Source organism: Rhinichthys klamathensis, unplaced genomic scaffold (genome assembly GCF_029890125.1).
Source record: "Rhinichthys klamathensis goyatoka isolate OS25496 unplaced genomic scaffold, OSU_Roscu_1.1 h1tg000094l_1, whole genome shotgun sequence".
Taxonomy (NCBI): Eukaryota; Metazoa; Chordata; class Actinopteri; order Cypriniformes; family Leuciscidae; genus Rhinichthys; species Rhinichthys klamathensis.
The window spans coordinates 560,717-582,390 of record NW_026606633.1 but is presented as its reverse complement, the minus strand read 5'-3'; the positions used below and the strand labels follow the sequence as shown (position 1 = coordinate 582,390).

Sequence of the window (21,674 nt, the reverse complement as noted above, 5' to 3'; positions counted from 1 at the left end):
GTAGATGTGACGTGAGCAACTTGTACGTCTTCTAGTAGCTGTGCCAAGAGGAATCTGAATCATTCCCTTCCGAATCTTGCAGAGCCGGAGTTCGTGAGTATTAGCTGTCCATGAGCTCGCAGCAGGAGCAACTTTATGACACTCTATGGGCTTCTCCCTTGACTTTATGCCTCCACGTCCCCCCCATTTGCGTGCGATCTTCTACTTCTGTCTATACGGTAATTTCTCTAGTGTGCGCCAGAGAGTCGCATGTTATGACGCAATCGTTAGCCTATTTTTACAAAAACGGCTTCTACGGGGCCATAACGTAAGATACAAGGTAATGGAGCCTTTTATACATTGTCGTGTTTCTTTAGAAATAAACAATGGACAAATGGAGTCTTTAAACGCCTCAGATGTAAAGTTATTCGCTGTCAAAGTGACGCAAAAATGAATGGGAGTCAATGGGATGCTAACAGCAGGTGAAGGCTTGTTAGCCAATGGCGGCCCCCGGGGAGACTTCAGTTTCCGGCAGGTGGATTACCCCCTTGATAGTTCCCACATGACGTCACAACATACGGGCATTTGCCGACCCGGCGACATTTCTGTGGGCATGTTTCGGGCAGAATATTAGAGGAAGAAGCTGAAACGAGTTAATTTTGTGATAAAAAGTGAAAATGGTCATCTCCTGCTGGGTCAATGGATGTTCAAATCGTGCCGGAGGTTCAGTACCCCTCTTTAGACTTCATGAATGTGAGAAGACTAAGCTTTTGTCAGAACAACGACGGAGGTTATGGCTGGCGAGGATAATAAACAAGTTAACACTTTGCAGTTTGAATGATGTCCTGTATTAACATAATGACGAGGTATTAAAAACAACAGTTTCCACTGTTCGATCGCGCGCGTGACTCTCACAGACACACACACACCAGCATTGCAATCTCAGATTATGTCCCTAAAGAACCCGCGTATAAAGTAGTTCCGCATTACATGAATTAATTTGCACGCGAGTTTTATTTATTTTTATACCGTGTATATTCATGCACTGAACCGTGACGCCCGTACAGTTTCGGTTCAATACGAATACATCATGTACCGTTCCAACCTTATTCTTCAGTGTACAAATAAGTACATGCATATTACAGAAAGCACCGATGACTGTTATAAGGGTAACAGGAATTAAGTTGTGAAGGCTATGGCTTTTTAATAGACAGATAGTCTAGCATCACGCTACATACATTCGCTATGTCTATGATGACTACTTTTCCATTGATTGCACTTGAGCAAACGTCACCAACCCAACTCTCGACAAACTGATTGTACGCCTCCAGTGATTTCCAGGGTCGGAATTGCTCACATGTGTATAAAATACCAGATAATGGTAACGTTACACATGATAATACTGTATGAGGCAAAGCTGCATAATCAGTGCTCGGTGCTTCCTCCACACCATGACTGAAATTTTCGCATTGTACCTCTGTCTTGTGTTAATAGTCTCTTTATAATCTCTGCCACTTTGTCTCTTCATGATTTTCGTAACATTATAAACCGAAAGAAATATTCGAAATTTGCTTGTAAAACTTTGTAAACAGAGCAGCTTATGCCCTCAAAGATGGCGTCTCCGGGGAGGTCACGTGACATTAATTGGCCTGTGGGAACTATGCATAGCAAACCCCAACGATCTAATCAATTCCCGTTGGACAAATCCAGTCAATCCTTACATGTTTTCTTGTTTGAGAAGCCGTTTCAGTCAGAAACGTCACAAAAGACTATCGCGATTGGCAACTTCAATTTCACGCCGACTAGAAAGAAAATCAAGTGGGTTTGGAATGACACAAAGGTATGACAATAGGGCCTAAATGACAGATAAGTTGTAGACTCTGTAGCTACATTTTGTGTACAAAATACCCTTCTTTGTTTATTGATTTCACATTTGCATTAGGCATCATGTTAATGATCTGTATATGGAGACAAACAAAATGGCATTGTCATCTCAATGTGTATGATTCTTCCCCCATATGGCTCTGCATCCTTATAAACTCATGTTTATAGCGACCATAGATGATGCTGCACCTAATTAAATCTCACTGTGCAGATTATTTTAGTCTAGCTAACTATACTGGAAATTACTGACGAACAGATGGGATTTGTTCCCAGGAAATTACATATTGCTCCAGAATGTAATTTGTGGTTGCTTAAGCACACATGGCTGTGTTTAAAATTGTTTTGGCTGGTGTAATGCAGGTAAATGAACTATACGTTGTGGTTATGCTTTGATGTAGCAAATGTGTTAATCGATCGGGCGCATTCGCAGATGACACGGCTGCATCGAGCGTGGAAAATGGAATGGATCCTACAGCTGTTGCCAAGCCGTCAGAGCCGCGGCCTTCAACCGCGAATAGATCACTGTCAGCAGCAGCAGTAATAGGATTTTGTGACCCACTTCCAAGATGTGACAGTTAAGTTTGTGAGACTGCGCCTAAAACTTTTTTTGCACATCACTTATGTCCTTGCATGCATTTTATAGTGTAGCTATACGATTTTGTGTGTGTAGCCTAGCCTACTCCCTGGGTGTGTTTTCCTTTTTCTCCACAAAGTAGGTCATAGCCACCTCTCCCTCCTTCTCCATTTTCCTGGACCTCTATCTCTCGCTCTCTATGTTTCTGTCATGTCTGTCAAGTTCTTACCCTCCATAATCTTTCCAGCCACAAGGTACCGAAGCTTCACTTTCCAGATGAGATAGGGAAAAAAAACAACCAATACACTGAAAAAGGTTTCCATTCGCTACAGAAATTTGTTTGTAATGTAAACCACACTTTGCTCAGTCTCTCATTTACTGTCTGCTTTTTCTGCTGTTCCCCTTCAGTGGAAACTGACTGAAATGAATAATGAACGTGATTTAGAGCTAATGTGTTATGGTACGTAACTGTCTACAGCTGAATGAAAAGCTAAATCAAAAGAATAAAATTCAACTATCTATCTATCTATCTATCTATCTATCTATCTATCTATCTATCTATCTATCTATCTATCTATCTATCTATCTATTTGTCTGTCTGTCTGCCTGCAACAATGTTTAATGCAACTTGTAGATGAATACTAATAATGTTTACAGAGCTTAGTTTACAGCTAAGCTGACTATGCAGAGAGTGGATAAGCGTCTGTTATGTAAGTCAAAATGTGAAGTTCCCAAAGTCACCACCAGAGATCTCTAATTCCCCACCATTCAGTCAGACGTAAATACAAAAACACAATAATTAAAGGAATGACGTTTAATGGTTGTATTGGAATAATTTGAGATTATGACACTTTTAGATTCTGTTTTTCTTCTTCTTCAGAGTATGTTGTCATTTTTGAAGAATTGTTGAATTTTCAATGCCAATGCTTTTCTTTAATATTAATATTTCATTATTTACCTTTCTTTCTCTCCCCTTTTTTGGTCATTGGAATTATTCTTCTACTCAGTGTAATGTTCCCATTCACCCAAACAACTATTACATTATAAATAATATGGAAATGATTGGAACTGGGTGATTTAAAAGCCCGAGTGCAAATAATAGCTAACAGAATTACATGACCGAGGGGCCATTATCTATTCAGCTTACCTAAAAAGATTATGATGTGCATTCATCATTCAAACAAATAATGACAGATGAGTGGGGTGAAAAATTATCATTGTGAAAGAAAATGACCAGCATATGACCCTAAAAAAGGTGCTAGGTAATTAACAGTTTTCTCTGGATAGAGAGCCGAGCAAAGTGTTCACAGAGGATGGAGGAAAAATAAATGACTGCACAAGTATATTGCTTTGTGATAAGGGATGAAAGGAGAGAGGGAGTAAGACATGAAGAGACAGAGATGAACAGACAGTGTGTCCCACACTTCCTTCAGGCAACAAGGGAAATAGAAAGATAGTGGAACTAGTACACAGGGGACAACCAAAGGGAAGGATAAAAACGAAGGGACTTGGGAGGGACGGATAGTGAGGATGTTCAAAGGGATATGAAATCAAATTTTCACTTCAATCTGTAAAATCTGCAATATTGCTGTCCTTTTGTTTTGTCTGAAAGAGAAATTATGTAATAAACTAGGTGACTTTAGGTGACTAGGTCTTCCACCCATTTGTTGACTGCAGATGTTTGACTCTGACTCGCACGTCTTCCACCCATTTGTTGACTGCAGACGTTTTTCAGTTATTGTAAATGTGTGTGTATTTCTGGTGGCGTGGGTAAAAAAGTAGGTCAGTCTTGGTGGACACTGGGTGGACACGAGCGCCCTTATGCCCACCTATCATTTCAAAGCTAACATGCTGTTGAAACCTGTGTGGCTTGTTAAAGCAGAACAACATGAACTTTGGTATAGTGGTAAGTACAGTAGACGTGCTCTACTTTGATTATAAGGAAATAGGCCTATAATATATTGATCCTTTCACATTGTGCGAAAGGTTACAATGCAAAATGAATAATGTAATGACTGAAACGTTCATATGAAATTTCATTGCATTTCCATGACAGTACTTCTCTTCCACTCTGAGTTGGCGCTCGGTGTGTGTTTGGGCTGGCATTCCTTGTGTGCGTGTATTTGTCAGCATTATATTCACCCTTTGTTCGATTGGGATTGTTCAGAGAAAAGCAAAAATAAACTTCATATTGAGGGCGTGACTCTCTAGGTAAATGGCCAGGCTTAGTAGCGTACATGTCCTGAATAACGCTGACAATTTCAAAGACCTTTTTCCGGCAGCATTTACGGGAACTGCTGTTTCCCATAGAGACAACAATATAATTTTTTTTTACCTATCAGATAGCAGGTGATAACAGATATCAGCTGTCATGAGAGCAATAGACAACAGGTCTATGAACTGGTGAGTATCGTTGGAGGAAGTAACTTGGTATCCGAGCTGATGTTTGTTAGAACAGCCTATAGGGCATGTAGGAAAAGGGACAGAAGAAGAGACGTGACCTGAAGTATAGTGGACATTCATTACAGTGAGGACAGTCATGCCATGCCACTTGTTGTCATGACAGCAGAGGGACAAAGATGAAAGACTGGCAATCATCTTCCTTCACATCCCCATCTAAGAAAGCAAAACCATTTCAAAAAAAAAAAAAAAAAAAGCGTTAACAAGTTTGGGTTATGATTTTTTTTTATGTTTAAAAAAAAAGAAAGAAAAAAGCCTCATGCTCACCAAGGCTGCATTTATTTGATCACAAAAATATCTTTTCAATTTTAATATATTTTAAAAAGTGTTTTTTTTCCTGTGATGGCAAAGCTGAATTTTCAGCATCATTACTCCAGTCTTCAGTGTCACACGATCCTTCAGAAATCATTCTAATATGCTGATTTGCTGCTCAAGAAACATTTTTTATTATTACCAATATTGAAAACAGTTGTGCAGCTTAATATTTTGATCAAAATGGTTATAAAAAAATGTTTCACGATTCTTTAGTGATTAGAAACTAGAACCCCATTAAGGCTAGCCCAAACTAAAAGATTTTTAAAATCTTATCAGATTTTCAAACTGTGAGAGACCACAAACATGATGATAAAAACGGTTTTGTTCCCATAGTGTGTGGAGTACCACGATGTGACCAAGACAGCACACCACTGCGTCTGAAATCACATGCTCTTGGGTAGGTACTTATTTTGAATAAGTAATTACTTCACGACCGCTAAAAAATATGTTCTATGAATGTGTGTAGTATAAATGTAATCTGGACATACTGCTTTTGCTATGCCCTCATCATCCGGTGACCCACCAGCATAAGTTACGTCGCTTTACTGCCATTCACAAATCATCTCCCGTGGCCTCATGGGAAAATAAAGGGCCTGTCCAAATACCCATACTTGCGGTCTTTGCACTTGACCACTTGTCACGTATTTCCTGTATTTGGCCAGTGTTTAAGTAGGCATGAAGACTGCAAGTGTGAGTAGAACTTTTGATTACCCAATGGGACACACTTATAGTGTTGCAAATGTTTACAGTGCTTTATTTAGATTTTCAATACTTTGCATTTTAAAATAAACTTCTTAATGCATTTTAAAATAAACATCTTAATGCATTTTAAAATAAACATCTTAATGCATTTTAAAATAAACTTCTTAATGTCTGTTCAGTAGTCCCTTGCGATTTCACGGCACGCGATTTCACAAACCTAATGCACGATAGGATATGCTTAGCCTCGAATACTGCTTCGGAGTAGTGTGGGTTTAGTGTGCTTTGAGGGCACTGCGCTTTTTGATGGGACAGTCTTGCACACTTGCTTTCTGTTGCATGCACGTGTTCTCAAGTGGCGAAGACCACAAGTGTGGGTTTTTGGACAGGCCCAAAGTGTCCATCGTATGATTGGATTGTCGGTAAGATTTGGGCCCAAAATCGTCCCGTTTATCTTGTGTGTGGGTGCCTTAAGTCATCGTACAACTTGTTTAACTCGTACTGCACCATTTTTTTATTCCATTTCACTGTCCTTAACTTGATTGTGTTTTTATAATGACGCTATTAGCTGCTGACGTATTGAAAATCCACCAGAGAGGATGCCATCTGCGGCTTTCGGTCTCTCAAGAAATAATTTGCGCAGCTTGTGTTTACTTGAATGAGTAATAACTTGTGCCAGAACTGTAATCCGTGAAACACCGGTATGCAAGTTACTCATTTATTTTCAAGTAGCGCCATCTGACATGTTCTTAATGATACTGAGGATGTCCTGCGGGAGCAGCCTGAGATTAAGATGATTATATGTTATTGCTCATTAGTTTCATTTGAGACACTCAAGAAAAGTATGAAAATGATCCAAATGATCCATTGTAAATGGTGGATGAGTATGAGATAATCATCTTTGAAATATTCTCAATAATTAGAGATGAGTCAACGGAGACTCATGCATTCATTTGTTAAGCTGCGAAACAAAATGTCCAGGATGTCGATGCAATTCTGGCCATCTGGGAAGAGGCAGACCATGGAAACCATGAGCAATGGTATGTGAAGGAAATTTTAACAGGCCCGAGACGACTGGTTTGGAATAAACACAGACTTCAATCCTCAAAGTCTCCTAGGACAGAAGGATTCATTCAGGAACATTCTTTCCTATAATATAATATAATGTAGTTTATATAATGTGATTGAAGTAATAGGGATTTTAAAGGGGTATTTTTAGTATGGGTGAAGATTACTAGGGGAGCTGCAGAAAGGAGAAGAGGAGAAAGGAACAGAAGATGAAAGGAGAAGAGTATGATGGAGGAGAGGATGGGCAGGGTAAAACTGGATTACACCCTCGCACAGAGAAAGAGAGGGATTATCCAGCCTCTGAAAGAGGAGAAGAGTCAGCGGATTAAGCAGATAACGAAGAGGAGTGGTGAGGGGATTACGCCGATGAGAGCTGGATTCTACAATAATCCCTTCTGAAAAAACAACATTTTATCGACTGCCAAACACACTAGCGCTGATTGTTAATATATTCCTCCATAACCTCATCCACTCTTTGCCTGAAATTCATTTGCCATTAGATCATAATGCAGTTCTAATCTCACTTTACAGTAAAATTCTTGTCTTGTTTTCCAGCAGACATTTAATATAAACGGTGCTTCATTCACTATCTCTTCGTGCGCCTCTATCTAGTGTCAGTCCCCCCCCCAGCTCTAATTTAAGAGACCGTGGTTATATAAGGCAGATGGTCATGAGGTCAGCTGTGTGTGTGTATGTCACAGAGAAAAAAGACAGAAAAGAGGCTGCTTTTGAATGAAAATTTGCAATTCAAGACTGCAGGAAGGTAAGGAAGAGACTCTGAAACAGGAAGGTACATCTAAACAGAAGAATAATGAAAAGGGAAGCAATGCTCCTGGAGCGGAAACGTTCGTATATTTACCCCGAGGGAGGTGTGTTTTGACAACGCTGCACAAACACTGCTGGAAAGATTGATTTTCCTCATGCTGTAAAACAGAATGCATAAAGATGTAGACGAGACAAAGTCTGAGGAATAAACATGGTTCATGATAGGGACATCATGCAATATAAAGGGCCATAAATCTATAAAAAAAAAATGCATAAGAGAGAGACTGAAAGAAAGCAGAGGATAGAAGGAGTGGCCGCACAGGAGGGGGTGACAAAGCTTTCTTTCAGCTTCCGTGTGTTTCCGCTGTTCCACTAACCTACTTACTATAATCTCTTCTCTCCTCATTTCATAATGGAGACTCCCTGGTTACATCATATTCCTTCTATCTTCTGCACACTTTCGCACGTCCTGTTATTACATCCCCCACATTATTGCCATTATTAGATTTGGCTTCCTGAAATAAAGTCAGTCTCCCTTCCTTCTCCAACACGTTGCTTCATCTCTCGGTCAACCTCAACTCGTCTACAAGATGTTCACAAAATTTGTATTTATTTTTGATAGCATTCTTTGAGACGTAAGAAGGGTTTTATGCCATTCAAAAATATTTGCCCAGCACCCACCAGTGATGATGTATAAGAGCTCCCATATGTGCAATATGGGTTACATCATGCATTTACCCATCAGATGAGTTTTTGTTTCAGTCTGTATTTAAAAGCTTGCGTATATACTTGTCATAATGTCCATGTTTCTTTCTCCTTTGTCAGCATTAAACACTGCATTTGATTAAATGTTATTTGAAGAGAAAAAGAGCCATTTTAATTATTAACGTCACAAATTGACCTATAAACTATCATCTCTGCTCAACATTTATAGCATTTAATGAAAATATGCTTTGGCAAAACTTATGACATTGAGTTCTCCCTTGGATTATTTTCTTTGGTTTGTTGTATTCTCATTTGCAAGTCGCTTTGGGTAAAATTGCACATGTTCAAAGAATTGATTTATAGGTGTTTTGGCTTGGATTTCAGTTGGCTGTAATTTAGGCAACCATTTGACTAACCTGGAGTTAAAAATCCATACACAACTGCAAAATATCCCTATAAACATGGAAATTTGTGAAAAATATAGTAAAATCTCACTTAGACAACCTCCCAGGAAGCATAATAATATTGTAGCATACAGATCTCTCCCTTTTTAAAATTGCCTTAACCTGTTTTTACTTTATGAAAGAAAAAAATACACTGTCCCTACAATAATAACTTTATGTTGGACAGGTCTGTTTTAAACCGATAAAAAGCTATACACTTTCTCTGACCTAATTTTGAATTATTTGACTATTTATTACAATTGTGTTGAAAGCCTCAGTAGCAGTCAAGTAAAGCACGTTTGCTTCTGTGAGGAAGGAAAAGAATGCCGTAATTTTTTTCAGTGGGCGCTGTGCTGTAATCGCTAACTATTGCAGCCGCAGGAACCGCGAGCCCGCGAGAGATTCCCACGATACTGTTGTGGTGACACTGACACACTGCCACACTTTCCCACGCGCGCTCGAGCTCTGGCACACGGATCCTCCTTAAAGCGCGTGCCCGAGTGCGGGAGCGCGCGCCGCTGCCTGGGGGCACTAGGCGGGCCAGTGGAGCGAGATCATGTGAGAGTCCACGCGCCGAAAGTAGCACAGACGCAGAGAGAGGGAAAGAGTAGAGGGCATAATTTTATTACATAGCCGACAGAGCGCGCATTTACGCAGGGGAAAAAAAAAGCCTATGATGAAGCGGAATTTACTTTGAACAACCAGATGAGAAGAACAAGTAGGCTGTGCAATAACTTATGAGGTTAAGTTGTTTTTGTTTTTTTACAACTGCTCTGTTTTGGAGTTTTCAAATTTTCACCTGAGTTTTACTTTCGGCGCTGTTCAAATGTGCTGGAGTTATATTATCATTCGTAGATAATATAGCATCAAAATGAGAGGTAAGTTAAAGAAAATGCATTTTTAGAAACAAAATAAAATTGTTTAATGTTGTCACTTTGACAGTTGTGATCGTGATTGTGTTTGCTTTGATGTTGCACGAACTGCGCAAAGTCTTAACCAAAGTAAAGCACGCGCAAGCGCGCAAAAATATCGCTCAGATAATTTGCAAGTTGCAACTGGTGGTTGTTTGTAACATATGTTTCTTCACTACTTTGATTGTTTCTCGCCACTCAAACATATACCGAATATAACCAGTACACGGAAAACATAAACTTTGCATAGCTCTGTTTGGTTTCTTCGCTTGCAAGCGTGAGAGCGATGAACGTCATGTAGGAAACGTCTCTCTGTGTTGCCATGTCCGCTTTTTTAAAACCTTTTTGGGATTGTTTTACTTCTTTTCGTTTCATAAATATGGCCAGTTAATGTTTTGCCGTTTTTGTCAGAATAGTCGCGCATGTAGGCTGAATATGTAACCGCGTACTTTTGCTGAAGGGGTGGGCATGAAAGAGATGTAGTCTATATTTAATAAGTTAGATGACCAGTTGTATGTGAAACATTTTGATTATTAAGGGTTATAGTTGTTGAAATTACGTAATTTGTAGCAAGTTACAAACTTAGACTTGAGTAGCTAATTGATGTCTTTTGCTAGAATAAAGAAGCTATTCAAAATAAGCAATTGTCTTTTCTCCATTATTTTCATATTTTGAGTTAAAAAAGCAAGTTGCTTTTTATTATGTTTTTTATACCAGGTTGCTTGTTTTTCTTGCTAGATTTGGCAACAATCGTCTCACTGTAGTTACTGTTAACTGCCGCTAAGCGCACCTCATTATGTAAGAATTAAACAACGTGTTTGAAAATGCTTAAAAATATAATAATCATTAGGTGCTGTTATTTAAACTGCATGCTTACTTATTGGAAAGTTCAAATAATGCATTATAGTTGTGCGTAAAGTTGATAGCCTATATGTCTTTGGTCACGTATAAGCTCTTAACCGCCATGTTGAACTTGAGCTCCACTGAATGTTTGTGTCTTTATCGTGAAAAAGCTTATCAGTAAGTTCAGGGGAGATCTCTGCATGTCAGTATGTGATTGTGAGCTGTTGGGGCACAGGGAATGGGGGTGTATCTGCTGTGTGTTGTTGTTTTTCAGTCTCAGCATGGCCCCGATCTGACAGTCTTTCTGCTCCATTGACCTACTTCTGTCATTGAGGATTACACAGCATATTACATCACTGATAGATCAGGGCGCGAATTGGTCAGTTTTCATATCTGTTAACCGTTTTCCTTAACCCAGTGCTGAATCTCGGCATGCCAAACAGTGTGATGGCAAACTGTATACTAAACCTGAAATGCTGTATGAAGAAAACAGCGCCTGCTTTGGTGCGAATGCGTAACAACAAGGGCTCAGTCAAGCAGTTGCGTGTGATTTCAGATATATTAGCTAACTTTTAATAGATTGTAATAGTTTATTTTTTATATCCTAGTAATGTTATATTCTCGAATTAGTTATATTTATGCATTGCCACTGGAATGTACAGACTTTTGTTAGTTGAAAATGAAATTCCCAGAATGTGCTGAATGGAAACTAAGTAGAATTGACAATGTGCAGAGATGTAGCAAAATTCAATTATGGGTATTATATATTCAGTATGTTTCTTTTGACTTTATCCATGATCCAGAGGAAAGACACTCTTCTATATGCAGAGTGCTGTAACTTTTAAGCCACCATGGCTTTGAAGACTTAGGCAATGAGCCGTCTATAAATGAATTCTGAGCAGCTTAATGCAGTGGCACTTTGACACCTGCCCATGGACTTTCCATTTATTTAAACCACAACTTAAGCCCAGGCAATGGGAGAATGTGACCAGCCACTTGATCTATAAGGGATTAAAATCTCCTTTTGCTAGAAAAAGTCAAGATTTTCAGAATGGAGAGAATGGTTTAACAATAAGTACATTATAATTGTTACACACCTTATGGCGTTTTAGTTTATATGTCTTAAATAAAAATGTATTTTTTTGCCATGACTCATGGCTCATTAATAATAATGACCAACCAATTTCCATCTTAATATTTTCATACACATTTTTCTAAAAATCCTATTTTATTTTTGAATGAGACTTTTATTGTTTCCTAATCCCAGCAGGCATCAAGATAATTAATGCCCATCAAGAGTCACCTTACACTCCCTATCAGCTCATGTTTTTCAACTTGGTGTTGTTACTTATACCAACGAATTACTCAATCCCTCTGTGCATATTTAAAGAGTCTTGCGGTGTCATTCCACAATCTCAATTTACTTGGTATAGGTAGGTCACTTTTAAGTGATGTGTGGGAGAGGAAAAATCATGACTGCTGACCACAAAACTGCTTTGAAATCTCACATGCGTGTAAGTGAATGCAAATGGGACCCTGTTTGCGTGTGATCAGAGCAAACTTGCTGGTGGGGACGCAGAGCAGGCTCCAAAATGTACTTTAATATGGAGTGTGCACACAAATCTCACACAGGTTAGGTTAGCTAAGCACTCTTATGCAAATGCTAAGTGCAAGGTAAACGGGACCTTTGGACGTTGCCGAACAAAGTTGTTTGATTATTTGTGATAAAAGGGCAAAGTCTCTGCATTTGTCTTGGGTTTTTCCCAGCATCACGCAGTAAAACTGCTGACTGGTGTTCGATGGACTGACATACTGACTAAGTGACAGAGTGGCCAAAAGAGAGGAGATAAGAAGAGCTAGATTACTAACCCCATCTTGCCCTGATAAACATAGCACTCTAATAAATCTCCTCTTAATTAGTTTTTCGTCAATCTGACTGCGTTTCTCCTCCGGCTTCTATAGCAGTCCTAAACAAACAAGAGCTGTTTGATATACTTTTCATTTGCGTAAGTGTTTATGGGTGATTGGCTTGATATGTTATGAATAATGGTGACAAAAGGAGATGTTTGTCTTTTATACACAGCCTGAATGACAAAGGTTCCTGACTGTATTATCAAACCAACAGGCAGGCCTCTTTTTTGTGATTCTGTCATCCTTTCTGACCTCAAATATTTAGTTAATGATACATTTATTCTCATTTTCATTAATAAATTGACCAGAATTAATTGATATTATGGCAAAAAGCTGTAACACTTCATATTTCAGTCATACTTCCTTTGTAGTCAGTTCAGTGCGCTTTTACCTGTCATTTTACTATGCGAGTCACAATATGAAAGGTTTTGTTTTGCTGTGTGTGTGTGTGTGTGTAAAAACCCACCTGACGCATAGCATGGGAAAACTCGATAGGCTAGGTAAAACTTAAAAGGCTTGATAAATTCAACCTCCAGTCACCTCACCATGCACAGAAGCCATAGCTTAAAAATAGTTTTATGTGAGCGCTCCGAGACAGCTGGGACTGTGCTCAAATTCTTGACAGGCTGCCACATGTTGAGGGCAAGTGTAAGTTACAGGGCCCTTAATGAGTGTACTGTAGATATTTTAAGTGTGCAAAAGTCATAAATCAGGCCCATGCCATTTCATAAAATGCGCCTCTTGATCTTATGTCTCCGATAAAAAGGTTAATCAGAGTTGTTTATAGTGCAGGCTTTGGATTTGTCTGAAACTGAAATGACTGTTTTTCCTGATAATATGATGGTCTTTGATTTTGTGGTTCCACCTTAAACATGCCAAGAGGGGAAAAAAAGGGAAAAACAAAAAATGTAATCAGATTACAGCGCTTGCGAGGCTACCGCACAAGCGCCTCCCTCGGCTCAGTAGGAAAGTGTGTCAGTAGAACAGCTAAGCCACATAGCCTGACCATGCTACGCAGGTGAGTGGCATGTGAGCGGGCGAGTCAGAATCAAAGCTAAGCTGTCACGAGCCAATGGGAACGTGGGAGGGGCGGGAGGGAGGAATGCTCGTCACTGCGTTGCTAGGGTGATCTCCTCTGAATGAGTGTGTTCATGGAATGTTGCCAAACAGCAGTTATATAACACAGGGAGGGTGGGGGCCAGGGGCTCAGAATGGGGTAGAAGGAAAGAGAGCGAACGAAAAATAATGAATATGTTCCATTTAGTAATTTCACTGGCATATTACATTATGGAATAAACTTTATTACTTTAAAATTACTTCAAGAGATTGTGTTTATCAACCTAGCTTCTGGAAATGTCAGGCAGACGTGTCTCTCCTTCTCTCTCTCTTTTCCCCCACTCTCGACCTCCATTGCTCACACATGTGACGCACGCATCAGCTAACATTCGGCCCGAAGTGTGAGTCCTCATGTCATTATCCCTGGACGGCCAGTTCTCTTTGTCACAACACATTAGCCGTTACCTAAGATATTGCGTCATTGCGTAAAACATATTACTGACATTTCCTACATCAAGTTCACCTGAGAGGACAGTGTTCCCTGGAAATAACCTTTATTGGATGGGATCCATCCTGAATCATTTGAGTCATCTGCAATATGTGCTAGTTGTTAACCTTAGGTCACTGCAGATACATGCTATCGACCTGCTATTCTGGGATGGCGCTTCTACTTGGATAAACAGTATAATGAAAAGAACAGCTTGATTTAATGGGATGTAGAGGACTTACTTGTGCACATTTTGTTGTGTATATACTCAGTTTTGTTTAGTTCTAAAGCACTCTTTGCACTCAAAGGCGCTATTCATGAACCTGCAGCTGTTTATAATTCCCACACAGAGCATCACAATCCGCTTAATTCCAGCACAACTATGCCAAGCAGAGAGCAAGCTTTGTTAATAAAGCTGTTTTTGATTCTGTGGTGCAAGGACTTGTGTTATTATGTCATCCTGAGTGGGTTAAAACCTTGAGTCTTTGAATATGTGCTGTAGCGCTTGACCCCGCTCATTGTGCGTTAGCTGTTCATTATTATTATTGAAAGAATATGACACTAGCAAAGTTTCCACGTCCCTGTGAGAGTCAAACCAGACCTTCGGGCTTTGTGTCGGCCTATATTTCTTTTATGCTATTGAACGATTGCTCAAAGATCAATGCGTCAAACAAAGAACGCTGCTGTAGCTCGCTTTAGAACTGTTATGTAGATAGCGGATGGCTTTCAATGCTTTGAGCCAGGACTCTTCTATAGGCTGTGTGGTGGATAAGTGCAGGATAACTCTAGCTAATGTTTCAACCACTTCTCCCTCTCTTAGCTCAAATCGAAGTAATCCCCTGCAAGATTTGCGGGGACAAGTCATCGGGCATCCACTATGGGGTGATCACTTGTGAAGGCTGCAAGGTAAGTGAGCATCCTTTGAGTCATCTTTCCTTTTGCTCAATAAGGCTCAAAGGGATAGTTCACCCAAAAATGACGAGTCTATCATATTTACTCACCCTCATGTCATTCCAAATGTGTCTTTCTTCTGCGCAACACAAATAATGATGTTTTAAAGATTTTTGTCCATACAGTGATAGTCAAAGGGACCTAAAACAACATTGAACGGCTTTGACTTTCATCATATGGACATAAAACAGACGTTTTTAGAAATATCGTGTTCCACGGAAGAAAAAACTCATACATACATAACAACATGAGGGTGAGTAAATGATGATACACTTTTCTTTTTTTTTGGATGAGACATCTTTTTAGGAGACCTACATTTCTTAGAGTTGGTTTAAAGGTTTCTGTTGATCGGTTTTCCATGAAATGTTCCCATTGCTTGAGGGAAAAATAACAATAAACAGTGTAAGTATACAAGACTTGTTAAAATCTTGTAGAGGACCTTGTAGTTACACCCTGATGACGCCTTCATACTGTTCCCTGAAACAGTAAACAATACAACCTTTTTATCTGATTGGCTTTTTGACCAGTCAGAAATCTCAATCAGCTTGTATTTGACCAAAGGACACATAGTGTGTGCCAGATCTGATCTACTGTTTCAGACTCTCTGCCCGAAAGTCTTTGCCAAATGCCAAATTTGAATTGAATCCCATTACTCAACCATGTTTTCGAACCACCAGGGCATTAATAAATGATCAATGATCAGTGCAGTTGACTGGTGGCCGAATCCATACAGAAAGTCCTTGAGATTTTTCTATGCTTTGAAAAGAGTTAAAAGAGTTAATTTAAAATGTAACCCTTATTTTACGATGTTATCCTTGATATTTAATCCTTAATTGATTTACAAACATGGAGAAAATGGAAATGCAGCCTCTTCTTGACTTCAGTTTTCTTATTTTTTCCCCCCTTTTTCATTCATAAAGGGCTTCTTCCGCCGAAGTCAGCAGAACAATGCGATATACTCCTGCTCGAGGCAGAGGAACTGTCTTATTGACCGAACCAATCGCAACCGTTGCCAGCACTGCCGCCTGCAGAAGTGTCTGGCACTGGGCATGAGCCGCGATGGTGAGTCTATAATCTAAATTAAGGGAGTTTTCTACTGGATGTGGAGTCTCCTTGAGTCCTATTAAACACCGCTGTGGTCTCAGTGTGAATGTAATGACTTTGTATAGCCAATGGCCACTGGCTATATGTGGTATAATGTTGGCCCGTTTTGTCAGTTCTTATCAACAATCAAATCTAACGTTGTCTTTCTTTCAACGCCCTCCTTTTTTTCTCTGCAGCGGTGAAGTTTGGCCGCATGTCGAAAAAGCAGCGCGACAGCCTCTATGCTGAGGTTCAGAAGCACCAGCAGTCCCAGGAGCGGGCAGGGGTTCTGAGCAATGGTGGACCCGGCCACGCTGGTGATGAGGCTGGGGAGAACGGCATCAGCCATGGCCGGGCCTACAGCCGGGGCTCCAGCACCACCCTTAGCGACCTGGATGACATAACCACGCTACCAGACGGTCTCCTGTTGGATCTGCCGCTCACACCGGAGGAAGCCGCCGACTACTGCAGCCTAGAGCTGCTGGGGGGAAGCGGTGGGAGCAGTTCGTCCTCCCAGAGTTCTCCTGAGCCCAGCAGACATGAATTTAGTGACGTGACACACATCAAACACGAGTACCAGACCCTGCACGAGTCGGGACTCTTCACTCGCTCATTACTTAACCCACCTGAAGGCTGTTCCTTGATGGAAATTGGTTAGTACACAGTGATATTAGGAATTTTATTTTATTTTCACTTCTGTTCAAAATTTGAGGATCATTAAGATTTTTTTTATAACTTGAAAGAAGGCTACATTTGTTATCATAAATACGGTTAAATCAGTAACACTGTGAACTATTATTACAATTTATTACAAAGCTGAATTTTCAGCAGCCATTAGTACTCCTTGATCCTTCATAAATCATTCTAATATGCTGATTTGGTGCTAAAGAAACATTTCTTATTATCAATGATGAAATAAGTAGTCGCGTAGTATTTTTCTGGTAACATTATAGAAAAGAAATTGAAATGATATCTAATACTATTTCTTTGTAAAAAAAAAAAAACAGAATAAAGTACTATAAAAACAAAATTAGTTCAAAATAAATCAGTTTTCAATACTGAAAATGTAACATTTTTAAATATTTAATAGTTTTACCTATATAAATATATTTCAATGTATAATAGGTTTTAATATTAACTTGTAAATGAGCATGTACATTTAAATATCCAATATTGACTGATACTGATAAATTCAGTAATAATATCACTAATATCTGCCAATATATCATATATCCCGGCCTATATGCTTCCATAGTTAACAAACTTTGTAAAGATGTTGTGCATGGTTAAATTGTATAAATGTATGTTTCCTTTAGAACGGATTACACAGAATGTGGTCAAATCCCACATCGAGACAAGTCAGTACAGCTCAGAAGAACTGAAGAGATTGGCTTGGACCCTCTATACACATGAGGAGATACGTGTCTACCAAAACAAGGTATCTGTCAACTGCCAATGTGATGCATCACACTTTCTAATACCATGGAGTGTAACAGCCAGTTTTATGATGTGTACATTGTGATCCTAGCAATTACCCAACCTCACATTCCACATTAATGAATTCAATAATGAATTCAACACAGAATACAATAATTTTTTAGCAGCCTAATTAAAAGTGGATTAAGACTATGTCAAATGCTCATCATTATTGCGATCAGAATGTGGGTGGAAGTGTCTAACATATATATTTCTTTATCCAAGTCCACAGAGATGTTGTGGCAGCAGTGTGCTGTGCACATCACGAACGCCATCCAGTATGTGGTGGAGTTTGCCAAGCGTATCTCTGGATTCATGGACTTGTGTCAAAATGACCAGATTATCCTTCTGAAAGCAGGTCAGCATCAACTCTGTGCAAGACCGCAACCAAATCAGATACTGTTTTCCACATTAGTGAATACCTGCAGTAAATACTCTTTAAGTGCCAAGTTTATATCTCTAGTTAAATCTTCTAATACAGTATATTTATAGTATAATAGTTTGAGTTTAGACCGTATGTATTCTTAGTTTCTCATCTGTGTTCTGACAATGGCTCTTTGTCGTTTTCTCTCACCCTTTCTTCCCGTTTGTGTCCTCCCTTTGTGCATTGTGTGGTGTGCGTTTTACCCCAATTTGTTATTTAAATGAAATCAAAAAACACTTCTTTTTTTTTCCTCTCTCTTTAAAACAACCATCATGCCATTCGATTGAATGTTGACATCACTATTTGTCGGTGAAAATGATGACTGTTTTAATGAATCCTCAATTTGAAAACATTTTGTAATTTGTGCAATTAAATCCCAATTGTTTTTTGTTTTCCTCTGTGTACGTGTGGAGCATTCTTTTGCCGGTTTCTCCCCTCTGCCTCCCTCTTTCCTGCCTTTCCTTTGTCCATCTTCTATGTGGCGCTGACCATCCAGGCTGCTTGGACGTGCTATTGATCCGAATGTGTCGGGCCTACAACCCAATCAACAACACGCTGTTGTTCGATGGAAAGTTCACAAGCCCGCAGCTCTTTAAAGCGCTCGGTGAGTCTCCTCCCTAGACCTTTCACATAATTTAGCACCCTGTAGCATTTCAAAGGGCATTTTGGGTACTTGTGTGCAATTAACCTGAGCAATGGTACACCAAGTGCTGTATAATCATATAATCAAGTCACGATTACTCTTTATTTTGACCTAAAGAAACATCAATTTAAATGGAAAATAAGTCAATTTCCTGGTCAATTGAATGATTGCTAAAGTTGGTTGGTTTCCTGTCTGTTTACATTTTCCTTTTTTTGTTGGGCCAATTACAATGTAATGATTTTTCTCTACGATTCTCTATTGCTACTTTTGCTCTATTATATATCATATGTATTTTTCCTGTCTGTAGGCTGTGATGATCTGGTGAGTGCTGTGTTTGAGATGGCTAAAACCCTGAGCCGGCTACAGTTGTCTGAAGAGGAGATGGCTCTGTTTACCGCCACTGTGCTTCTGTCTCCAGGTAGTTTTACTATAACATTCATTTAAAGTAATCTTTAACTTTTATTAGTCTTTACAGACGTTTGAGTTTACTCTTCCACTAATTTATTTCATAGACCGACCTTGGTTGACAGATGCCCAGAAGGTGAAGAAACTTCAGGAGAAGGTCTATGTTGCGTTGCAACACTGGCTTCATAAAAGTGGTGCCAATGAGGAGAAACTGTCAAAGGTACTGGGAAGAAATCCAAAGATTGAATGGAAAAGCAAGTTCATACTCTCACAGCTGTTAAATGTGAGAAAATCAGGATATTCAAAATAAACATATGCAGTTAATAAATATATCCATGCTTGTTAAATTTGACATTCTAACTGTTTTATATTATGTGTGAATTCTGAAAACTGATCAAAACCTTCTGAATTGACTGCAGAAGATTTGAACTACAAGAGTTCACCTTCGCAAACGTCTTGTTTGGAATACTTTATAAATCAAATCAAGACGGGACATTTAACTAAAGTCAGTTGCATTCTTTTATGGTGAAATTTAATTCAGATTTAAATTATATTTTATACAAATGAGACTGGCATCCAAGCAAATTGCCCAATAACTTGTTACACACATACGGTTCAAAGGTTTGAGGTCAGTAAGATTTGTTTTTTTTAAGATGTAAAACAAATATTCAACAAGGGTGCATGAAATTGATAAAAAAAAAATTTTTTAAAGACATTTAAAATGATACAAAAGTGTTCTATTTCAAATAAATGCTGTTCAAATAAATATAACGTGGTTTACAACAATTTTTTAAAATTGTTTTTACATTGATAATAATAAGAAATGTTTTCTGAAGGATCATGTGATACTGAAGCCTGAAGTAATGGCACTGGAAATTCAGCTTTCCATTACAAGAATTTATTACATTTTATAATATTATGCAATAATATTTCACGATATTACGGTTTACTGTATTTTCAATAAAGTAAATGCAGCCTTGGTGAGCATGAGAGAGCGTAAGAGAAAAAAATCTTACCGACCCTAATCTTTTGAACGGTACTGTATAAAATTCATTAAAGTCCCGAATGCTTTTCACCACAAAAAACATTTACATTACAATATTAAATATTTAATCATTCAATCAAATTAAATAATAATATACAAAATATTTATTTTAGTCATCTGAAAGCCCTTTATTTTATTTTTATTTTTGTACCAATGAAGTTATGTAGGAAAATGTTATAACTGTCTTTTCTTTTTCTATTGATTCAATAGATGGTGTCCAAGTTACCCATGATGAAGTCCATTAGCAACCTCCATATTGATAAGCTGGAGTTTTTCCGCCTCCTTCACCCAGAAACGGCCTACCACTTCCCTGCTCTCTACAGAGAGGTTTTCTGCAGCGAGATCACCTTCCCAGACTCCACTGAGGGCTAACGTTCATTGAAGTCTCATATTGGCTCTGATGAGAGAGAGAGGGAGAGAAAGATCAAGAAAGACAGGGAATGGAAATAGAAGGTAGATGGATATGTGTTTGAGAAAAACCAGCAACATACTGACAATCTTGCACATTACACTTTAGGACTCCATCTGTAACCTCCCTCCTGATGGAGTGATTCACTCCTCCATTTGAACAGGACCCAGATTTCTTATGAGACACTTTTAAATGACAGCAGTCATTTAAGGTGCTAGTTACCATTACTCATGTTACCTACATATAGTGACTCAAACGGAGTACATGATGTATTTTTGATTGAAAAGTGTACTCGATTAAACCTGGAGCCTAGATCTCCCTTAAAAATGAAGTGCTTGAAAAGTGGATATTTCCCTGGACCACTTTCCAAGTACTCTTAGGATGAGAACTATGAATGTAACCCAACTGACATGTGGCAAAGCCTCAGGATTAAGACAGAATGTATTATGTATTCCTGCCCCATATGTAAAACAAGCTCTTGAGACTTGGTTACTGTAGAGAAACAGTTTTGAATCCATGAGAAACCGTTTAATGGGACCAATGCATACACACCTGAGGTCGTAAACGCCACATGAGCACCTTCACGTTCACAGACTCAACACTAACGTGCAGTGCACTGCACACACCACACGTGCATGTGGTGTGTTGTCTTTTGAGCTCTTTAATTTTGCATATAAATTTAAAAGATGCAACTAAACTAACAAAAACCTCATCCTTATTACCCTTTCCCACACAAATGCCACTTGGATAAAGATATTAGATGATATTTTGATATCCTCATTTGATCAGAAACCACCTGTATGTAGAACGATAGATGTATTTGAGAATATATTTATAAACAGAGCCTGTAGATAGCGTATGTAGGCAGAGGACTAACTAAATCGAAAGTTGCACCTTAGAGTGAATGTTCTCAAGCCCCTTCAGAGACTTTCCAACCATACCTGTGGAATTCTGGGGCTGGAGTTGGAATTGGCATGACATGCTGATTTTGATACAGGCGGACAGCACTTAAATACTCCACAAAAAAAGGACTTTGCAGGAGCAGGACTTTGCTGTCGCCCCACATTAGATGGCAGAAAGACAATGGCACTATGAGGGAGACTTTCTGAAGTCAGATTCTCCATGTGAGCGTGTAGCA

The 21,674-nt window shown here is 39.0% G+C and overlaps 1 protein-coding gene across 1 annotated transcript; it reads left to right on the top strand.

Annotated features, from left to right (window-relative positions):
* Positions 1-9,443: 9,443 nt before the first annotated feature.
* On the top strand, positions 9,444-20,595 carry rorca (RAR-related orphan receptor C a). The gene is made up of 10 exons (XM_056252319.1): positions 9,444-9,770; positions 14,921-15,006; positions 15,972-16,113; positions 16,332-16,787; positions 17,451-17,572; positions 17,836-17,968; positions 18,531-18,638; positions 18,985-19,095; positions 19,190-19,302; positions 20,338-20,595. The coding sequence occupies exons 1-10, from the start codon at positions 9,764-9,766 to the stop codon at positions 20,497-20,499; spliced, it is 1,440 nt and encodes a 479-aa protein (XP_056108294.1). The 5' UTR covers positions 9,444-9,763; the 3' UTR covers positions 20,500-20,595.
* Positions 20,596-21,674: the final 1,079 nt, after the last annotated feature.

Bases quoted from the DNA above. Each gene is read 5' to 3' on its own strand.
- rorca (XM_056252319.1), top strand. The intron at 17,573-17,835 runs GTATCTGTCAAC...TCTTTATCCAAG, and splicing joins TACGTGTCTACCAAAACAAG to TCCACAGAGATGTTGTGGCA. The intron at 19,096-19,189 runs GTAGTTTTACTA...TTTATTTCATAG, and splicing joins CACTGTGCTTCTGTCTCCAG to ACCGACCTTGGTTGACAGAT.